The sequence below is a fragment of the Chroicocephalus ridibundus genome, chromosome 2 (genome assembly GCF_963924245.1).
Source record: "Chroicocephalus ridibundus chromosome 2, bChrRid1.1, whole genome shotgun sequence".
Classification (NCBI taxonomy): domain Eukaryota; kingdom Metazoa; phylum Chordata; class Aves; order Charadriiformes; family Laridae; genus Chroicocephalus; species Chroicocephalus ridibundus.
Window position 1 is genome coordinate 28,678,207 of NC_086285.1, and position 20,952 is coordinate 28,699,158.

The 20,952-nt window shown below is 41.6% G+C and overlaps 1 protein-coding gene across 1 annotated transcript; it reads right to left on the reverse strand.

Annotated features, from left to right (window-relative positions):
* Positions 1-1,374: 1,374 nt before the first annotated feature.
* ASNS (asparagine synthetase (glutamine-hydrolyzing)) lies at positions 1,375-20,952 on the reverse strand. Its single transcript, XM_063324888.1, has 12 exons — positions 20,713-20,952; positions 17,517-17,799; positions 14,459-14,696; positions 12,807-12,992; positions 12,388-12,489; positions 10,096-10,223; positions 9,187-9,313; positions 7,701-7,807; positions 7,260-7,360; positions 4,663-4,744; positions 4,249-4,404; positions 1,375-2,876 (listed from the first exon to the last, which is right to left on the reverse strand). The coding sequence occupies exons 2-12, from the start codon at positions 17,763-17,765 to the stop codon at positions 2,667-2,669; spliced, it is 1,686 nt and encodes a 561-aa protein (XP_063180958.1). The 5' UTR covers positions 17,766-17,799; positions 20,713-20,952; the 3' UTR covers positions 1,375-2,666.

Here is a 20,952-nt window from a genome sequence, read left to right on the forward strand (position 1 = left end):
GAAGCTCACACACAAATCCCACCGACAAGCGTGTCTGAAGAAACAGGCTAGAAGCACAAGGAGAGCAGGATGGAGAGCAGTCTTCCCAGGCGATGAAGAGCTCATCTCCGTGGACACCCTAACACCGGCTGCCATCTGCTGGTGAGAAAAATAAAATTAAAAAAAATCAGCCCTCAAACTTCTTGATCCAAATTCAAACTTTGACATACTCCTCCTTCCCCGCTGAAGGAAACGTGTCTGCCTGCTGCCTTCCTCAGACACAGCCCCGACCCGCTCGCATGGGAGAAATGGGACTGTTGGTGCCCACGGTAGAGTCCACCCATCGACATCTTCTGTTGTAGCTCATAGCTTGAAAGATCCAAACCTAAGCATCCAGCGCAGGAAAAACCTGCCGCCCAGCTAGCCTTCTCTTACCGGAAGAATTTCCAGGCAACTAAAAGACGGAAAGTGGCACTACAGAGAGGGGTGGATGAAATACCACGAACAGATCTTGGGGAAGCAGCACGCACAAACCCTGATCAGGTATCACCTCCCCCAGCTGCTGCCCCGACCGACTTGCAAGATACCACGGCAGCATAAGCCACCTCTGCTTCATCCTCCTCAGTCCCTTCTCTCCTTCCTCAAGCTTTGTAAATAAAAAATAAAAATTACTAATTTATCTTTAAGTTAATTAAATTAAAATCATTAAATTTAAGTAAAAACAAATAAAAATTTTGTGCGTTACCTGCACCCAGAGGCAGGCTCATTCGAAACTTTCTAACAACTTTCCTAATCACAGCCTTTGTATCGACTACAATGTCTATGTTTATGCTTATTTCTCCTTCCTTAAAAGAGGGAGAGATCGCAGTGAAAATATCAATAATTTAATCAATCCAAAGCAAAAAAATCAAATCACTTAAAAAAAAAACCCCACACTATTTTATTCACTTTGCGAGAACCCTACAGGTTCTCCTCCAGCCCTCAGCAGTCTAAAAATGTGTTGAGCCTATTTTTACTTCAGGCAAATGCCATTTTCTTATCAACTCAGCCTTAGGAAGTTTACAGTGAGTAGTAAATCTTATCTTTACATCTCAGTACCTAGTCAGTATACTCTATACTCCTCTCCCAAGTCAAAACATGCTTTGCTGCTTCAAGGAAATCCAAAGAGACAAGCACATGGCTCTTAAGTAAAGGAGGCTATAGGAACGTATACCTCACTCATCATATATTCATAAATGACTAGTATGTGCAAGTATGTCAAAATATGGCCACTACTGGCCATAGCTAGACAGCCCATGGGCTCCGTGACACCACCAAGAAGTTCAGTAAGGTTTCTGGAATGGAGATTCAAACGCAGGGTGGTGCAGGGGAGAGTAATAAATAGACAACCAGTCATTTTATGAAGATTTTAAACCAGAATTGCTTATATTTTGTCTTTTAAATAACAATTGGCTTTGGTTTCCTAGCCAGGAGGGACAATCAGCTAGACTTCCGTTGTCATAAAGAGCACGACGCTAATCAAGTCAGTCTGCAGCACACATGTATGTTTTGACCACCCTTATATTTCAGTTACCTTAAAAAAAAGCAGCCCCCATGCCTAAGTAGTTAATAAAAAGTTGTCCTAGGTAAAAAATCATGTGTTTCTCAGTAGGGTACTAGAAGTTCTTGAGGCTTCTGAAGAAGCTTTTTCCCCCTTTTTCCAAGCAAGGTGTCTGATCCCATTGTCTTCAGTGATGCTTTGTCCAACTAAAATCTATGGTTAACAGGGTTGGTTCACCACACAGTTGGCCACATGCAGTTGAGCAGCAACACGGTCTGCCTTTTCATCATACAGGTGGAAAAACTTTCACAAGTGAAAAATTTCTTAGAATACTTAGTCATGCAACTTCCATCAGACTGATACAAATCACCCGGTGAACACTCTATTTCCAAGAATAATAAATACATTTAAAAACTGAAGCCCTTGAGTTAGAAACAAAGATACAACTCAGCTTCTCTCATCTGTTCTGCTCTTTAAGAGTCACAATATCTTTAGACTGCTTGTATATTTACAAGATTCAAAACAGCGAACTGGTGGCTTTACAGGAACAAGTAAGATTCCCATTCATTTAATTAAGTAACACTCAGCACCACCACTATTATAAACTGTAATAAGCATCTCTGCATAGCTATGAATATCTAAATACCTTTTGTAAATCAGACCAAGGTTCTCAGGAATGCTTAGAAAGACATTCAGAACAGAATAAAATAGACAGACTATCCAAATCCCACAGCCAGGAACACACATCACTAAATAGCTACCGTCAAACTCCCCTCTGCTCAGAGGGCCTGCAGCAGTTTGCATTGCTTAGCCTTAATTCAAGTCCTCAAAACAGAGCTCACATTAAAATATATTAAATGACTGCAAGGCAAACGAATACAATCGAGGTCACATAAGGAACAGAGCTGCCAAATAAGGTAGTTCCCTGTCCATAAAGTATTTTCCCATTAATTACAAAGTTTTGGTACAGCAGGGTGAATTTTTAGTAGTATACTAACCACAGAAAGCTCTTGTTTCCAATAGCATTGTCAAAATGCATCTTAAAGACCATCTAAGCCTTAGGCTTGCATAATTTGTTTAGTTTTTTTAAAGCAGAGTGCATGCAAATTGCTTGCAGCACTTCTATTTGGGGGATTAATTCCACAGCCTATTCTTGGGTAGCCGACTTGTAATGTTTCAATGTGCGAGCAGAAGGATCGGTGGCTTTAACCCATCTTGGCATCCAGTAGTGGGGCAGCCAGTTGCTTCGCCCTGGGTAGTGCTTTTCAAAGATCTGGCGGTAGTAATAACTTTCTTTTGTTTTAGGAGGATTGAAAGGATATTTCTCCGCTGCCTTTTCCAGCAGAAGGTCATCAACCTATAGACATAAGCAAAACTCAAGTTAAGCTGCAAATACATTTAACTTTTACAAGTCAATTTGCTGCGTGTTATAGACATACAAGGATCCACCAACCACTGAAGAGGCCCAAAGGTTTTTAAAAAAAAAAAAAAAAAAGAAAAAAAAAAGAAAAGAAGTCTATTCTAGAGGCAGAGGTTTGTGACAGGTGAATTTTCCTCATAGGGTCCCTTGATCTTTATGAATACATAACTGTATTTCCAGTGCTGTCAATATTTCTCTCTGTGTTATGTGAAGCCCATTTCTCTTTGGGTTACAACCACCTTTGTTAGTAAAGCTCACAAAAACTTCTTTCCTATCCTTCTCTTTGCTGTGCATCAACTAGAACAATGTAAAGCAGTCTTTTTGCCATGTAAGTGGCTTCCTAGTTTTTATTTTCAGCTCACAGAGAGCTGTTGACTCTGCTTGTATAGCCAAGCTCTTAGCAGCACAGACCTGGGATGCACTGGCAGACACCTGCAGTTGCTAATTTGGCTAAGAAAGGGAGGATGAATAGTTGCACCAGTTGAGGCAATTTATAAAGCAGCCAGTTTCCACTGCCAACATGCTGTCTACCTCCTCACCACCATGAAATAAATTTGCCCCTACTACACTAATCCAGGCTCAGTATAGTCAGCACGACACTGTTGCCTGGCTCAACTACTTTCCTGCCTGTGGATATGGAGAAAGAAAATGGGAAACCAGCAGTTGGTGGTAGGACAAGCACTGATCCACAGGCCTGACCACACATATTTCTGTATAAAAGAGCTCTGGTGTAAATTGGGTATTATTCCTTCCTCTTGATTGTTAAACCACCCGTGTACACCAGAGATGATTATCCTTTCTCCAAATCCAAAATGCTGTAAGTCTTCATTGGTTAGCAATGCAAGCAGAGGCTTTAAAAAGCAAAAGGGCTTAGCTAGGCATGGCTGGGAAAAAGGAATGACATAAACAAGAAAGGACATTATAAAGTCACTGTGCTGTTACCCAGCTGCAGAGTAAATTCATGCAAGTGCCTTCAGCTGAAGCATCTGCTTTGCGTGTAACCCAGAAATTGTGTTTGCCAACATACAATCTAATTTGCAATCCAGATACTTAAATGATGCTCATTTCCTTACACAGCCGTTTCTGTCAGGGCCTAGCATTTCCTTCTGTTTAGGATTTCAAATGCCTTTGACCAACTCAGAGAGCTAGAACACCGTTGATTAAAGTTTATCTTGCTACTCCACCATGAAGCTCAAGTTACTGTCATACCCAAATTTATTCTCCCAACTAAGCATGTGAGCTGCCTCCCCTTGGCAGCCATATCCAACACACCTGAATGTGAAAGACAAAAAAAAAAGTGGTATTGTACCTGTTGATCAATATAGTCCTGAAGAATAGAAAACCAGGATTTCTTTACTGATGCTATACCATCACTGAAAGCTTCTTTGGGTCTCCAGAGGATTTCTTTGGGAAGCAAGTTGGAATCTTCAAAGGACTGTCTTAAAAGGTATTTTTCAATTCCATTCTGTTTGGAGAACAGCAAACAATGTCGTGAGTCTCAGGAACTGCAGTACGAAGGTCTGGCTTTAAAAACTTTAAGAAATGTGTTCCTTTCAGAAGGTCTGCTGGAAAAAGAGTTCCCAGTAGCCCAACTACCCAGTGCAATATTTAAAAGCATGCTTGACTTTGGGTAGAGGACTTAACCATTGAATTCAGTAATTTGGTCATGCTTAGAACATGTATTCGTAAGCTTACACTTGAGTCCAACTCTAGTTTTACATACCTTTGGGATTCGCAGTTCTGCTGGTAGAGATAAATAATAGGAAGTAAACCGATGATCCAAAAATGGGACTCTCAGTTCAAGACTAAACAGAGGAAATAAATATAAAAAAAATACTGCATCAACTGGACAATACCATCTACTTATGAATTCCATGACAGTGAAGCTTTCCCTGTCTTTCACATAAACACAAGCTTTTCTGCTTTTACTTAGAAGAAATTTCAGTTGCATACTCATGATTATCTGCATTTAATTCATCAATTTGGAAAGTTTAAGTATATGGTCTGCACAGATTAAATAAAGATCTCGATGATTTATGATGCCATCTGCTGGACAGCTTCTAGTACAATGAATTTAAAGACTACAGTCAGGCAGGATTTGCAACAACTGTTGTTCCATGTAAGCAAAAACACATTGAAAAAAAAAATCCCGTTGCCCCCAGGGAACTACCAACTTGCTCACTGGGATTTGCATCAGCATTTGTAAAGACGTCACAGAAATAAGTAGGGATTTTTGCTGTCATTTCTGAAATCCACATTTCTTTGTGTTTTCAAGGAACAATGAGAAGGAGCCCGCATGGACACCATTAAGCTATTGGCTACCAATCCTGCAGCATTCACACAAGTTCTCTCCTATACCAGTGGCAGATATACACGTACCAAGCTGTCCTCCGTACATTCTCCTATGCATACCATGGCTTCTAAGGACACCGAAGGCAACATATAAAATTACAGTAACTGCGTATTTGGTAGGAAGAACCCCTCTCAGTGTGCTTCCTCAAGAGACATTATGCTGCCCAGCTTCAAGTCAAATGGGGATGTTATACTGCATTCTAGTAATTTCATTGTCTCTGTAACTTCCCCTCTGATAAAAAAGCTTCAACTATTTCAAGTAATACCCACCTTACCAAAAAAACCCTACAAACCAGTATCATCATTCAGCAATCAAGTACTGACGCTCAGTTTCCACATATACTGACAAGATTTGCATAAGATTTGCATTGTAAGTCTTTCCCTACCTTTTTTTTTTTTTCCTAACCAACAAAGGTACTTTCATGATTTCCTCTCTACTCTTTATTCCTTTCACTTTTCTCCATAAATCTGAACACCTTAAATTCAGTTTTAATTTGTTAATACAAGGGTTCTTTCTTCCTAGAAGTGCTGTGAAGCTGACCCCAGCTTCTCTTCAGGAAATGGCAACTTTTCAAAGAAGAGAAGCCAGAGTGTGATATTGAACAGCTTTGAACACGTCGCCAAACTTTTCAGCACAAAACAAGTTATGAGGCAAATGGCAGGTCTCCTCCACCATTTCCATCTTTTATGTAGGAAAGAGAAACTCAAGAAGGTCATAAAAATCTTGGCAAGTCATTTTGTGGCAGGATCAATACACAGCACAAGTTTCCCGATAGGTAAGTTGTTTGCTTTGCCAAAGGTACCATCTTTTTCTCTACAGCCAGCTTCTCAACAATATTCTCCTTTTAATGAATTAATTTTAATTAATGTATTTCTTTAGTAAAATAACATTATTTTCTGTAGCATACCATCTGGTGATTCTTTGAGGTATTAGTCACACAGACTGTATCCTAACATCTCTTTATTATGGTCAGCAACCCAACTCAATGCACATACTTTTTCAGTATGTTTTTTTAATTCTTCATACGCATGCCAATTATTAGATTCGAGAATTCCTCTTTGTCAAACCTCAAAAAATCCCAAAGTCAATTACAACTTTGCCTTCCCTCCTGAACTCTGCATATTTACATTTCTAATTCACTGCTTCTATAAAGACAAGTAGAATCCCAGACAAAAGAGATTCCCTGCAGCAGTTAGCAACGCAGCAGACCCTACAGTCACAGAACCCTGGATTAAATTTTGCAGCGTGGTTTGCTGTTGCTCAAATTCCTTCAGGCTACAACTTCAGCTTCATCTTGACGTACAAATCCCCAGCAGTCTTTTCCTTCAGAATCAAGAGCTACTCTAAGCAGATGCAATAAATCAGGAGGTACTGTAAGCAAACACAATTAAGAGTCACAGTTTCATTCCTCCTCTATCTTACTGTTCAGAAACAGCACCTAAATCCACTGTCTTTGCTCATCCACTAAAACTTTCTTTGGTAAAACATTGTCCATAGCAACCACAATAGCAAGTTTGTCTAGTAGTGTTTGGAACATAAGTGTGATAGACGAATACTCTGAAGACCAGATTTGCCTGCCCTGTCAACTGCTAGCCGCCATGCCGCACTTCCCACACATTCAGAGCACAGGGACCCAAGCGGCTGTGCATACCTGGAACATTAGCAATGCCTCTTCTGCCAGAGTGGGTGGTGTCTCGAGTGATATTAAGATACAGAGCTCAACCAGAGCATGGCGTGCATCCCATTCGCTACTATTACACTGAAGACCAATGACGATCTTAGAGTAGTTTGGACCCAGACAGTAGGAATAAAATTACCCTGCCTCACAATATTCTGAATCACTTAGTAATTCAAACAGCAACAAGTCAACCATTAATTGTTGGAATTTCCTCAACAGCAGCAGAACTTTTAAGATCTCAGACTTTTAAATCACTTGAGTCCTCAGCATCCAAGAAACAACGTTTTACCCGTGTGCTGCAGTAGTCCTGTCTGCACGAAGTACATCAAACAGGTAAAGCTCCTTCAGAAGCCTCTCGCTCTCTTCTGCAGCTTCTTCGGGGGATGGCGCCTGTAACCAGACACATGCATGTAGCACACAGACATAATACAGCTGCACAGAGAGAACCATTATTTGCTGTCCTGTGTTTGAGTTGTAGTGATCACTGAGTCATCTCAGAACTAGCAAAGACATACAAGAAATAACAAACTCAGTAATTTCTGAAGTTTAAAAATGTTTTTTTTTTAGGTGATTAAATTAAATCCCTTGCATTTTACACCACCTCAGGAGAAAGTCTCAACAAATAACAGCTGTGACAACTCTCAAACATTACACCTTGAAATCTCAGAGATTTTCTGTTGAAGGGGCAAACAAGCAGCCCAAAGGCTTTCTGTATAAGGAATGTATTTACCTTATGAAAATATATATATCCTTGTGTCAGCTCATCTGATCCTTCTCCTGAAAAAATGACCACGCTGTCTGTTTTCTTTCGTATATACTTGGAGACAAGATACATACCTTGAAAAAAAAAAGTATAAAGTTATTAAAATACAACTACATGTATGATGCTACATACAGCTCATAATGTTTTAAATTTAGCATTTTAGAAGTTTCTCTCCTACACTACTTTCTTCTAGCAAACAGCTTATTGTAGCAAACAACTGCAATATGCTAAAATAACGTCTCATTGTTATTCAAAGCTATCAACAGCCACACAAACTAAGGGCTGCAAATATATCTAAACTCTGTACTTACACTTAGCCCTCAAAATATCAGAAAGATGCATGTGTCTGTGATCCTGGGAATGCCGGAGAATTCCCGTGGGAACACATACAAGAGTTGTTCTGACTCAGTTCAAAATTAAGCACATGATTAATTCCAGCACAGTCCTGAACAAACCTTCTAGCTTTGGAGAACAAAACTACCAGCAAAAGTTTCTGCTCAACTTTCTGCCACTGTGGGTTGAACCAGATGAAGCCCTTTTTTCAAAAAGAATTATTAATTAATGAGAATTATACCTTCCCTTCATTACATCTTTCCAAACAATATGCTTCTATAACAAAGTATTAGAGATCTAATGAAAAGGACCTAGTTCATTATTTCACATACCAAGCAGCAATCGCAAAGAAAGATGCCAGAAGAAAACCTGACTTTATTTTGTAAAGAAACACTTTCAATATTTCCCATTGCAAAGTCCTAGCTTCACATACCAAATTCCACTCAGGGAACTGTGTTTTCAAAGCGATGTGGCCTATTTGGCTTACTTTTTTACAACGCTTTAGGCTGACACAAGATTAACTGGGTAAAACGTCGTAGCTGGCATTACACAGAAGGTCACATTGGATTAGGGTTTTTCATTCTTATCAGGTTGGCAACCCTTTGTAAGAAGCTGACGGTGACTTCCTTCGCTTCTCAGAATCAAACATACACTATAAGAAGCCACCTGTCCTGAGGGCACATGTATTACTAGAGGGTGACAAGAAATACTTTCGTATTAAAATTACGCAAGGAATAGGGTAATTGTAATTGTTTTGCTATCGTAACATTCAGTCCTCGGATAATCTGTAAATTTTACCCCTTCATCCAGCGCTCATACTTATCAGAGCAGAAAACCTAGACCTGTAGATCTAACATTTCTTCTTCATACAACTTTTGCTTTTCATCCCAAAGCTTCAGGATCAGCTCTTGACAATTGTTTTCTACAGTCGGTGACTTTGAAACTAATAACTGGTTTTGCCTCAGTGTGGTATCACAGACCAGACTGGTGAGCAGAACTTGGGAGTCACAGTTCCCAGGTTCTGTGACAGCTAAAGGATCTAGCAGATAACTACATGGTTTCACTTAAAATTTTATTCAGGCAATATAGAGCAAAAATTGCTATTAAAAAAAAATCTTACCAATTGAAGCTCTTACTGTTGTTATATCATAGGTTTCCAAGGAGAAGATAACCTCCTCTATTGCCTGAATTCCCTCTTCAGAATTAAATATTACTTCATGATGTTCACTGCCTATATGTGCTGCCACCTGTTTGTAAAAAGTCACAATAATATATTGCTTTTCAATTAAAACATTTTATAAACATACATTGTATTTAAAACAGACACATTGAGTGAAAGCACTAGCTCCCTTCTGCCACAGTGAGAATTATGTGACATTAGGCCAAGAAAAGATAATACTGTAGCAGCCCCTCTGACTTGCAGTGGTACATTCACCGGAGAGAACATAGTCTCCCTAATTACAGTGTTCAATCATGATTACAATGGACCATCCAGCTGCTTGCCCAAAGCATAACAAAATCTGTGGAGGCTCTAAATACTCCAGATATTTGCCCTGAAGAGAAAAAGCAGCTCAAAAGCCACAACAGCCTGGATACCTCAAGGGTACGCCAGATGCCTAACAGTTTGTACAAGGCTCTTAATTCAGTAAACTGATGATTAACTTACAATATTTAACATACATACAAACACCATAACAGAGGAACCATAGCATGGAGATCAGATCTACCCTGAAACCCAGAGGCAAAATTGAGACACCACTGTCCTTTTGTTAACAATGCAATGGCAGCCTGTCACGAAAGTCTTCCAAATGCAAGTGAAAATAGGTAAGGCTCAATTACTTCTTTGGTAAGATTGAACTAAGCAGCAAATGTTGTACTAAATGATTTACTGCAAACTGATTTACTTCATAGCAATACATGAATATTCAGTATCACTATTAATACCACACCACTAATTAATTAGCACCATTAATATACACTGTTTAGCATTCAGCAGCTCAGAACAAACCGAAAGCAACACTTACTATACCTTTCTGGCAGCCAGCAAGTCGGGACTGTTTTCCATTCCAATTGCAAAGGTTTGTAATGGATAACTGACATTGATTTCTTTCATCAATTTCAGAAGAACAGCTGCAACCAAGCTGGAATCTAAGCCCCCTACCAACAAGACAAACCATTTTGTTAGGTGTTTGACTGCTTTTTTATTTCCCCTTAGGGGCGCTGAATCTAGAGAGCAGAATCTCATGAGTGGGCTTCATTGTTAAGCCATGTGAATCCAAGGTACTTCTTGTTAAGCAGAGGTAAACTGCACTCGTACAAGAGAATCGGACAACTTTACTGGAATAGCTTCAGTTACAGTTGGTAGTACTTTTGGTGTCAGAAGCACCAGTGGAAATCCTTCTTTAAGATACACAGAAAGTATTCTGAAAACATTGAACCACTACAGAATATGCCCCTTCTCAACTCTGCTATAATGGGATTTATTCTCCATTTCAAAACTGCTCTCTATCCTCTCCTTACCCGCACATTTGATACACTACCAACAGAGCTGTGTAAATTTTTTTGGTTTGACGTTTGAATAAAAAAAGAATTAAGTAAAAGAACATTTAGTGTAAGGATTCCACTATTCCCCTATAATTTTTCAAAAGCGTGTTTCACACATTTTGAGTGGAATTAATTTTTTAAATATCACTTAAAAGTGAAAGGGTTCACTAGTGACATTCCTTTTTTTCCCCTCCTCTTTCTCAGAGGACAGTGGAAGGATTTGAACAGTTTGGAAAACAAATAAAAAATAAAACCAAAAGATGCACAAGGTGCCCAGATGTACTCTAAGGCTCCACCTTCTTATTCTCATGAGGTAGTTCTGCTAACCCTTGACTAATTCCACTTGCCGCTCCCCTTTGAAGCACTGAGCAAAACACAGCACCTGTTCTCCCACACCTGCCTGCAGTTTTGACAACCATGAGGCAAAATCCTCTTCTTTTTGTTTTCTACAGTCTGTATGTGGTTTTTCAGCTGAGTGCATTAGCATCCATTCCCACCCTGGATTCCCTTTGTGGGCATGCTACCTTGTAAAAAAAAAAAAAAAAAAAAAAAAAATCTCCTTCTGTAGAAATCACATGCAGAGTCCGAGAAAAGCAGAGCATAGAAATCAAACTGAGTGCTTAGGATACGGAAATCAGGGAAATCAAAACCTGAGTTTCCACTGTGAAGTTGCAGAACTCCCACCATGATTGGAAAAGCACTTCTCCAACAGCGATGCTCCAAGCATACTCAAAATTGTGAAGCACTGAGATAGTCTGGTATTATACCAGCACGGGCACTTAGCTTTACCGGTAATAAATTCTGCACGTGCATCTGAGGAGCTGCTGACTGCCTTCTAATTTGATATCTGAAATTTGGGTTTTGAACAGGCTTTTTACTGGAGCTGGGATCTTCCAGCTCTGCATATCTCCCTGTTTCATTTACCTCCCTCCTACTTTTTATGATGCCACAGTAAGGAAATGGTCCAACAGTATCTCCTAGTCAGTTCTCTCTCATTCAAATGCACATTTAATAGGGTTCATGATAAATGAATGTAATTACAGCACACGCATGAACAGCGCATCAGAACTCTAACCACAAGCACAAAGTGCGACAAAACCACAATAAATAAAATGTCAGTCCCGTGACTACAACGCCTTACTTCTGTAAAACACCTCTGTAACAGTGATCTGCTAACCACCAGATCACACCACCGATCAGCCAATTCAGCGCACAACTCCCTGTACCACAAGCTATTACCTCACCTGAAAAAAGAGACAGTGTAGCAAATAATTTTGGTCCAGATGCTTCCCTGTAATTTGGTAAATCAAGGGCAGACTAGGATGGAGGCTAAAGCAAAGAAGGTGACAAGTAAGAACTTAATTTCCTCCTGCAAGCTGAACATGTCAAAGCCTTTTTCTATGTTCACTCAGTGCACAGTGAATGTAATAATCACATTTTCTTTTTAGACACCAACCTAAGCATAAATCTTACATGTTTAAGAGTATACTGGGTGATTTTTCAATAAGAGTATTGTACTTCTTAGTCAAAAACGATCAGTGTCTCAACAAGCCAACATACCATCCCAGAGTAAACTTTAAAAGCCTAAGACTTTCAAGATACTTATAAACTTGAAAACTTTATCGCAAACTAGAAAGTTCTCTGTAACTGAAAAGCAAATGAAGATTCAGATCACTTCAGGTACATCACAGCAGAACAGCTAGCATACTTTCCTCTAACTGGTAGATTATGGACAAAAGACAGCGAAGACACAAGAATTGTGATTCTTGCTACTTACCCGACAAAAGACAACCAATCCTTCTGTGAGCCATCAAACGTTTTCTAACAGCATTTTCAAACAGAATACGGATGTTGCTTTTCACTGTTTCAAGATCAAAGCCTACCCAGGAATGAAGAGGGGAAAAAAAAAAACAAACAAAAAATCCAAGAAGCGTTACTTAGACTTTGCTGGACTATGCGATTGGGAAAACAAAGACACTTGTCTGAATTTCCTTTGATACGGAGGGCATGCAAGTTCAAATATCTTTGTATAAGACTGCCTACAAGAACAATTTCCAAGTTCCTACATTATAAAGGTTCTTCAACTTCTTTTTCTAATGGCACTTTTTTAAACCAATCAATGCAAATTTTATATTCAAATAATATAATTTTTTGCACTTATTAATTGAATAAGTAGCAAATGCTTCACTGTACTACCTGAAGGCAGAGTTTCCACTGTATCACACGCAGCATGGAGTGGTTCATCTTTATAGCTATGAAATTTTACTAGTTCCACTGATGCAACCTTTCCGGAGGGCTTTAAATCCAACACTTCATAATGACCCGGGAGAAACGGTTCCACTTTAGAACATAAGGATGTTGAATGCTTTAAGTTGATAAGTCCTATGGATAAAATGGGAAAAAAAGGTCAGAGTTTTTAACCTAGCATAGTTAAGTATACCTCACTCAACAGCCTCTGTCCTAAAACTATATACAAATATTTTCTCCAGATCCTAAGTCTGGTATTAAAAAAATATCATTTTGAGTCCGAGTCTGCCCTGGCTGGAGCACGATTCTGCTTCTGGCATGTTGCACATATAGATCTGAGCCATTTCAAGCTGAGGCAGATAACAGAGAAAGGAAGCCAGCAAGTTTTACTAATTGGTAAGTAGCAATTTATTCCTGTGAGCATTAAGACCAGCACTTTTCTAACTGACATGATGTCCAGGTGTAACACGCTTATAAGAATTCAAGTGACAGTTAATAGCTGACTGTATGTAAAATTAAGTGTAGTCAAGCTAACAAGGGGTTTGTAATAAAACTACATCACTGAAGTGATTGCTTAATTGAAATTAATGTAGTGATTTCATAACTCCGTTTCAAACGGATCGACACCACTGCCAATGAACGCCAAGAATCAGACTTGTAGCCAAACCTCATTTCCATTCCTCTTGTGAAAGAGGATGTTTTGCACCCGCTGGTCACCTGGGTGCCCATCAAGGAACTCCACAAAAGAGATACTGAATTGCTGGTAGAGCGGGACCAGTAATTCACTGTGATGGTTACAGGACACAGTCCCTAAAATACTCACTTCCCTTAGTGAATTCCCTTCACTTCCACTACTGCTAGTACTTAGTACTACTATTAGAGGAGTCAAATTACATTGCAGTCTGATAATAAAATTGATATACAGTAAATGGGAGAGACACAAGTAATGGTGAAAGGCAATTTTAGCCAAAGTGTATTTTAGGCAACAAACTCTCTTTTGGCACTGTTTGGATTTTTTTCTCCAAGTGTCAAGACTAGAGATAATTACTTAAAAAAAAAAAAACAAAAACAAAAAAACCACAAACCAAACAGGGTAGTGAATGTGTCACCTCAAAGGACAAAAAACATCATCAAATAAAATAAGCGTCACTAGAAAATTACCCAATACTGCAGGAAATTTCAGGAGGGTTTTAAAACTCTTGGCTTTTACACGTTAGCAGTTCTTGTGGCATTATTTCCCTGTTCACCATAGAACACCAGGAAAAAATTCTAATATAATTTATCATAGCATAAATCTAGCCTAACTTTATAGTCTATGTTTAACTTTGGGGTAATGCAAAACATCTTGGGCTCAATACTGCTATGATTCCAGAACACAACGAATTAAAAAATTAAATAAGGAGGTTATTTTAGTGCTATTAAGGACAATTAAACATCTTTACTGTCTGTGGCTTTTGTTTTAATGATGTGTAGTTCTTATACTACTAAATACAGTTCATTTATTACTGAACTTACAGTTAACTTTCTCTTCACACTTAGAGGAAAAGCCTGAAAAAGAAGTTTTGTCTCTGAAAACAATACAAGAACACAACTGGTTTTACCTTTTGCCTCAGAACAGACACCCAGAAATCCATCATCAGTCAGCACCTTAAACAGTGGTCTGACTCCATAGGTATCTCTCGCCAGAAACACTTTTCTGTTTGCAGTGTCCAGAAGGATGAAAGCAAATACACCATCTAGCATGGATGCTGTCTGTTCGATTCCTCCTCTGTTGTAAAGATGAAGGATAACTTCACCATCCACTAACGTTTGATATTCAAATCCAAACTGCTTCTGCAACTAAGAAAAAATAAGAACATGAATAAGCATTTGCAAACATTGACTGCTTATTAATTGAAAAAAAACGATGCCATTCATGTAATTGTTTAATAAGAAAACTAAGGGATTTTTTGCAAAATCACGGTTCAAAAGTTATATAAACACTTCCGTCAAAGAAGGAAATTATACTTTTGTGTTCAAAATATTATCCGGGATCATCTCTCAGACAATGTAGAGTGACTCTGCAGTTTTAAGCAATTCACATTCTGGCAAGTTTTCAGGGATACATTTCTATCTTAGGATGTGAAACTGCAAACCCATGACCCTGGTCCTCAGAAGCATGAGCCTCCCCATCTCCTACAGACAAATGGCAGAAGCAGGCAACCACTGCTTCTAAAAAACCAACTCAAAACAGGACCAGAAACAGAGACATCATTAATTGTAGTCTCAAATCACTCCATACAACTTTCTTATCACATAATAATGACATTTAAATAACACACACACACCCCTGCCCCAAAACACACAGACACTGGCAACATCACTGCAGAGTAAAGTACTTCATAAATAAACTTTCGTTTACTTAAGCAGTCACTGCAATTCCACTTTTTTTAAGCACAGAGAATTTCCTCCTGCCTAATCCTCCTCCATTCCTCAAACTAACCTTTTCACTCTGCCTATCCAGATGGAGTGGGGGAGGAAGAAATTAGCTGTCAGACTTAAGTCAGATCAAATATTCTTCATGTTCTTGTGGTGCTACTCTTAAAAGTTCTTTCAATATCTACCAGACAGGGGGAACGAGGGTGTTTCAATAAAACACTAAAAAAGCCAAGAAACCCCACAAACCCAATGCTTTGGTATTTTAACAAGTAATTTGGTTTTAATTGTTATTTATGGGGCAAAGTCTTGCATAAAATTGAGTCAATATTAAAATAACTAAGTCACTGCCCTAAACAAGACGTCTGTTTCACCAATGACCCTTTCCTAGGTAGGTTTCAGCCACAAGCCTGAAAGAAAAATCTCTTTTTTAAGAGAGAGGGTACAAAATGTAGTGAGAACTGAACAAAGTCTTGCTGATGGCAATGCAAGTTTTGCATAATTAAATTTCCCTTAGGGTTGTGTGTGTAGCATAACCGAGAGTAATTCTTACTGCTTTCAATAGCAGAAAAAACACAATGCAAAATAGAAAGTATTACAGACTGTTGGTACAATACATTTCACATGGATTGCAGGAAAAAGCGTATCTCACATTTCAAACAGACACTTAAAGGCTGGAAAAAAAACCTTCCCAATGACGCTACTGATATCATTGACATCACTAACAGCAGCCTAATTATGACTTCAAAAATGGGATATTAGAAGTACTAAGACATTTCAGACTATTCATATGTTTCTGATATTACCATGCTCAGTTTATGATTCATTTTAAGCATTCGCTTTCAGCATGATTCAGAAACAGTGAGAATTGTAAGCTGCTTTATATGCCAAATCTGGATGAAGGAATCACTTCCCCTTACAAGCAACACAGGTGGCATGGACATCACTGGGGTGCATTAAAAAGAGTGTGGCCAGCAGGTCGAGGGAGGTCATCCTCCCCCTCTGCTCTGCCCTAGTGAGGCCACATCGGCAGTACTGTGTCCAGCTCTGGGACGCTCAGAAAGACAAGGAACTACTGGAGAGAGTCCAGCGGAGAGCTACAAAGATGGTCAAGGGACTGGAGCACCTATCATACAAGGAAGAGCTAAGAGACCTGAGTCTGTTTAACCTGGAGAAGACTGCGAGGGGATCTCATCAATGCTTATAAATATCTAAAGGGTGGGTGTCAAGAGGATGGGGCCAGACTCTTTTCAGTGGTGCCCAGTGGCAGGACAAGAGGCAACAGGCACAAACTGGAACACAGGAAATTACGTCTGAACCTAAGGAAAAAATTCTTTACTTTGAGCGTGGCAGAGCACTGGAACAGGCTGCCCAGAAAGGTTGTAGAGTCTCCTTCTCTGCAGATATTCAAAACCCGCCTGGATGCATTCCTGTCCAACGGGCTCTAGGTGAACCTGCTTTGGCAGGGTGGTTGGACTAGATCATCTCCAAAGGTCCCTTACAACCCCTGCCATTCTGTGATCTCAGCACAGGGACTGAGGCACACAGACGATGTTCAACAGCAGCATCACACCCATCAGGGACATTCAGATGCTTTAGGAAGGAAGTACAGAGTTGCTGCTTGTTCTGTACCCAAGAGACTTGCCTAGGTGGCTCTCAAAAACCCCACAAAGTATCTGCCTTAATCTGCAGACACCTAAGCACTTTAGTCCTTGCTAGTGCTTGTTGCTTCTACATAAATATATAAGCATGGATGCTATACATTAATATATTGCAAGTGACATATTCCATCGAGATTGACACACAGAAATAAAAATGCAATACTTTACAGTCTGCAGAACAACCCAAAATTACTGAAGAGTAGGACAGTCTAAAAGCATCTGCATTATGAAGGGAGAGGAGGGAAATAAAGAGGCTCAGAATTCCCCTCCCCAAGAGAAAAATGAAGAATGCATCTTTATTTTAAATTGATCAAACCTGAAGATACAAATGTTCCCCTTCCTGTCAATTGAAAAGTGATTTTTCAGTATTAAAGACTAAGTATGCTACAAAGATCCACAGCCTGTCCAGACAATTTACTTTCTTTTAAATACTAGTCATTTGATAACTTTCTGATTTTTTTTCTGATATTCTAATCCACCATGTTTTGAAAAATTATGAACATTTGCCGGTTTCAAAATGAAAAACAAAAAAAAAAAAAAAAAGGAAAATAGGAAAATACCGTATGATCCATACAACACTTACCTGTTTGAAATTGTAGATTTCTCCATTGTAACACAGCCACAGATACGGGAATTTCTTCACCCGGATAGGCTGCATGCCATATAACTGATCAACAACTGCAAGGCGGTGGAAACCAAAACAACAGTTGATGAATCCATTGACGTTCTCAAAACGAAACGCATCAGGACCTCTGTGTGCTATCTTCATGGCACTTAGACACTGGACAGAAAGGCATTCATCACTCCCAAACAGGGCCCAGATACCACACATGGTGAGGCTGTTGATCTACCTGAAAGCGGAGAACCTGTTCAATAAAAACGTGAATGTTGTGAGCAAGAGCAGACACCTAGAAAACACAGATAACAAATGCAGACTATTAATTGCTTAGCTATCAAGAGGACTGATCAAGAGAATAGCAGACTTTACTAACATGAGGTAAAACCCAGAATATGACAAGCAAATTTTGGCCAGCAAGAAATTAGGCTTAAGTTTACCTTTCGATACATCAAAGTTGTCTATGATTTCTTTATAGAGCACAAACAAAACAAATCGTTACCGAGCACTGGGTATGATCTGTTGAAGTAACATCATAGAAACTGCCCTCAGAGTGCAACAGCTCTCCATCCCCAGGTGTAAGAAATCAGGAAAAGAAGGCAAGAGACCAGCATGGCTGAGTCGAGACCTGCTGGTCAAACTAGAGAGCAAGAAGGAAATGCACAAGCAGTGGAAGTAGGGACAGGTAATCCTGGGAAGAGTACAGGGACGCTGCCCAGTTATGTAGGGACAGGAAAGCCAAGGCACAGCTGGAACCGAACTTGGAAGGGGGCACAAAGAATAATAAGAATGGCTTCTACAGGTACGTCAGCCAGAAAAGGAAGGTCAAAGAAAGCATACCCCCACTGATGAGCAAGACTAGCAAACCAGTAACAACAGACGAGGAGAAGGCTGAGGTACTCAACAACTTTTTTACCTCAGTCTTCACTGGTAAGTGAAGGCAAGTCCTGCCTGACCAACCTCGTGGCTTTCTATGATGAAGTAACTACATCAGTGGACAAGGGAAGAGCTATGGATGTCATCTGTCTGGAATTCTGTAAAGCCTTTGACATGGTCCCCCGCAACATCCTTCTCTTTAAATTAGAGAGGTATGGATTTGATGGGTGGATTGTTCAGTGGATGAGGAATTGGCTGGATGGTCACATCCAGAGGGCAATGGCTCAATGTCCAGATGGAGATGGTGATAAGTGGTGTCCCTCAGGGGTCTGTATTTGGAGCAATACTGTTCTATACCTTCATCAATGACACAGACAATGAGATCAAATGCACCCTCTGCAAATTTGCAGACAACAGCAAGCTGAGTGGGGCAGTTGACACACCTGAGGGATGGGATGCCACCCAGAAGGACCTGGACAAGCTCATGAAGTGGGCCCACGTGAACCTCATGAGGTTCAACAAGGCCAAGTGCAGGGTCCTGCACCTGGGTCGGGGCAACATGGACCTGTTGGCACAGATCCAGAGGAGGGCCACAAGAATGATCAGAGGGCTGGAGCACCTCTGCTATGAGGACAGGCTGAGAGAGTTGGGGTTATTCACCCTGGAGAAGGGAGGGCTCCCGGGAGACCTTATTGAAGTCTTTCAGCACTTAAAGGGGGCTTACAGGAAAGATGGGGACAAACTTTTTAGCAGTGTCTGTTGCAACAGGGCAAGGGGTAATGGCTTTAAACTAAGAGAGGGTAGATTTAGACTAAACACAAGGAAGAAATTTTTTATAATGGGGGTGGTGAAACACTGGAACAGGTTGCCCAAAGAGGTGGTAGATGCCCCATCCCTGGAAACATTCAAGGTCAGGCTGGACAGGGCTGTGAGCAACCTGATGGAGTTGACGAAGTCCCTGCTTATTGCAGGTGGGCTGGACTATCTGACCTTCAAAAGTCCCTTCCAACCCAAACTATTCTAGATCATTTCAGCAGAAACATTAACAGTCCTTTTGGTTTGCAGCCTTTCAGTGTATAAAGGGGCCCTAAACCAAAGATGGAGAGAGGCTTTTTACCAAGGCCTGTAGTGACAGGACAAGGGGCAAGGGTTTCAAACTGAAAGAAGGTAAGTTTAGACTGGACTTCCCCAGCACCATGGGTGGCCCAGATCACAGAATCACAGAAGAGCAGGGGTTGTAAGGGACCTCTACAGATCATCTAGTTCAACCCCCCCCACCAAATCAGGTTCACCTAGAGCAGGATGCACAGGATCATGTCCAGGTAGGTTTTGAATATTTGCAGAGACGGAGACTCCACAGCCTCTCAGGGCAGCTTGTTCCAGTGCTCTGGCACCCTCAAAGTAACGAAGTTTTTCCTCATGTTGAGATGGAATTTCCTGTGTTTTAGCTTGTGTCTGTTGCCCCTTGTCCTGTCACCAGGCACCACTGAGTAGAGTTTGGCCCCATCTTCTTGACAGCCGCCCTTTAGATATTTATAAGCATTGATAAGATCCCCTCTCAGTCTTCTCCAGGCTAAACAGACCCAGCTCTCTCAGCCTTTCCCCATGAGAGGGGCTACATTCCCTTAATCACCTTTGTAGCCCTTGTAGCTCTCTGAGCCCTAACGCTAACAGTGGGCTGAAGCTGGGGACCTACAGGTCAAGCGATGGTGCTGGGGACCTCGGCTTCAGCCCCAAGCCATCACTGGGGTCAGGGTTCTGAGAGCCACAAAGCCCACAGCGCCTGGGACACAGGGGCTGGAAGAGGCAGGCCAAGGGCAGCACGGCCCCGTACCGACATCGCTCCCTCCACAGCTTTCCCATCTGTACCAGCGATGGCGCTGGGCAGCTCAGCCTCAGCACATGGAGACGGGCTTCCGCTCCCTCCCGCCAGGGCGGCTGCCCCACGCTACTCCGGGGCTCGTCTAACAGGCGACCGCAGCCACCCCGCGACACGTTCCCTCCGCGCCGGCCGCCCGCCGGGCTCCCCTCCACACAGCCGCCCCTTCCCCCAGCGGCTGCAGCGCGCCCCGGGCCCGCCGCGCCCCCGCTTACAAGCCGGGGCACCGCACGCCGGCAGGGCGCCGGGAGGAGCGGCAGCAGGCCGGGTCCTGCGGGCGGCTCACCTCAGAGGCCACCCGGCGCGGCTGGGCCGGGCCCACCATCCCGGTGGTACCCTCCCGGCCGGCCCTGCTCCGGCGCAGCCCCGCGGCCCAGAAGCTGCCGCCCGCCCGCCCGCGTGCCTTACCCCGTCCTGGCCGCCGGCGCAGGGAGAGATGCCGTCCTCGCCGCGGCCGGTGATGAAGAAGGCGGCTCCCGCCGGTGCTGGCTCCACCCCCGCCGCCGGCTGCTGTTGAAACCCGCCGCGAAGTTTCATCATGCGCCTCCCTGTTACGCCGTCTGGTGCCGGCGGGGGTCGGTCGGGGCGTTGGTCCCGGGCCGCAGCCAGTTCCCGCACGCCGGGCCGGTGAGGCCTGGTCCGCCCTGC

Bases quoted from the DNA above. Each gene is read 5' to 3' on its own strand.
- ASNS (XM_063324888.1), bottom strand. From the start codon at position 17,765: ATGTGTGGTATCTGGGCCCTGTTTGGGAGTGATGAATGCCTTTCTGTC. The intron at 14,697-17,516 runs GTAAGTGTTGTA...ATTTTTTCTTAG, and splicing joins AAATCTACAATTTCAAACAG to TTGCAGAAGCAGTTTGGATT. The intron at 7,361-7,700 runs GTAAATACATTC...GTCTGGTTACAG, and splicing joins GATATATATATTTTCATAAG to GCGCCATCCCCCGAAGAAGC.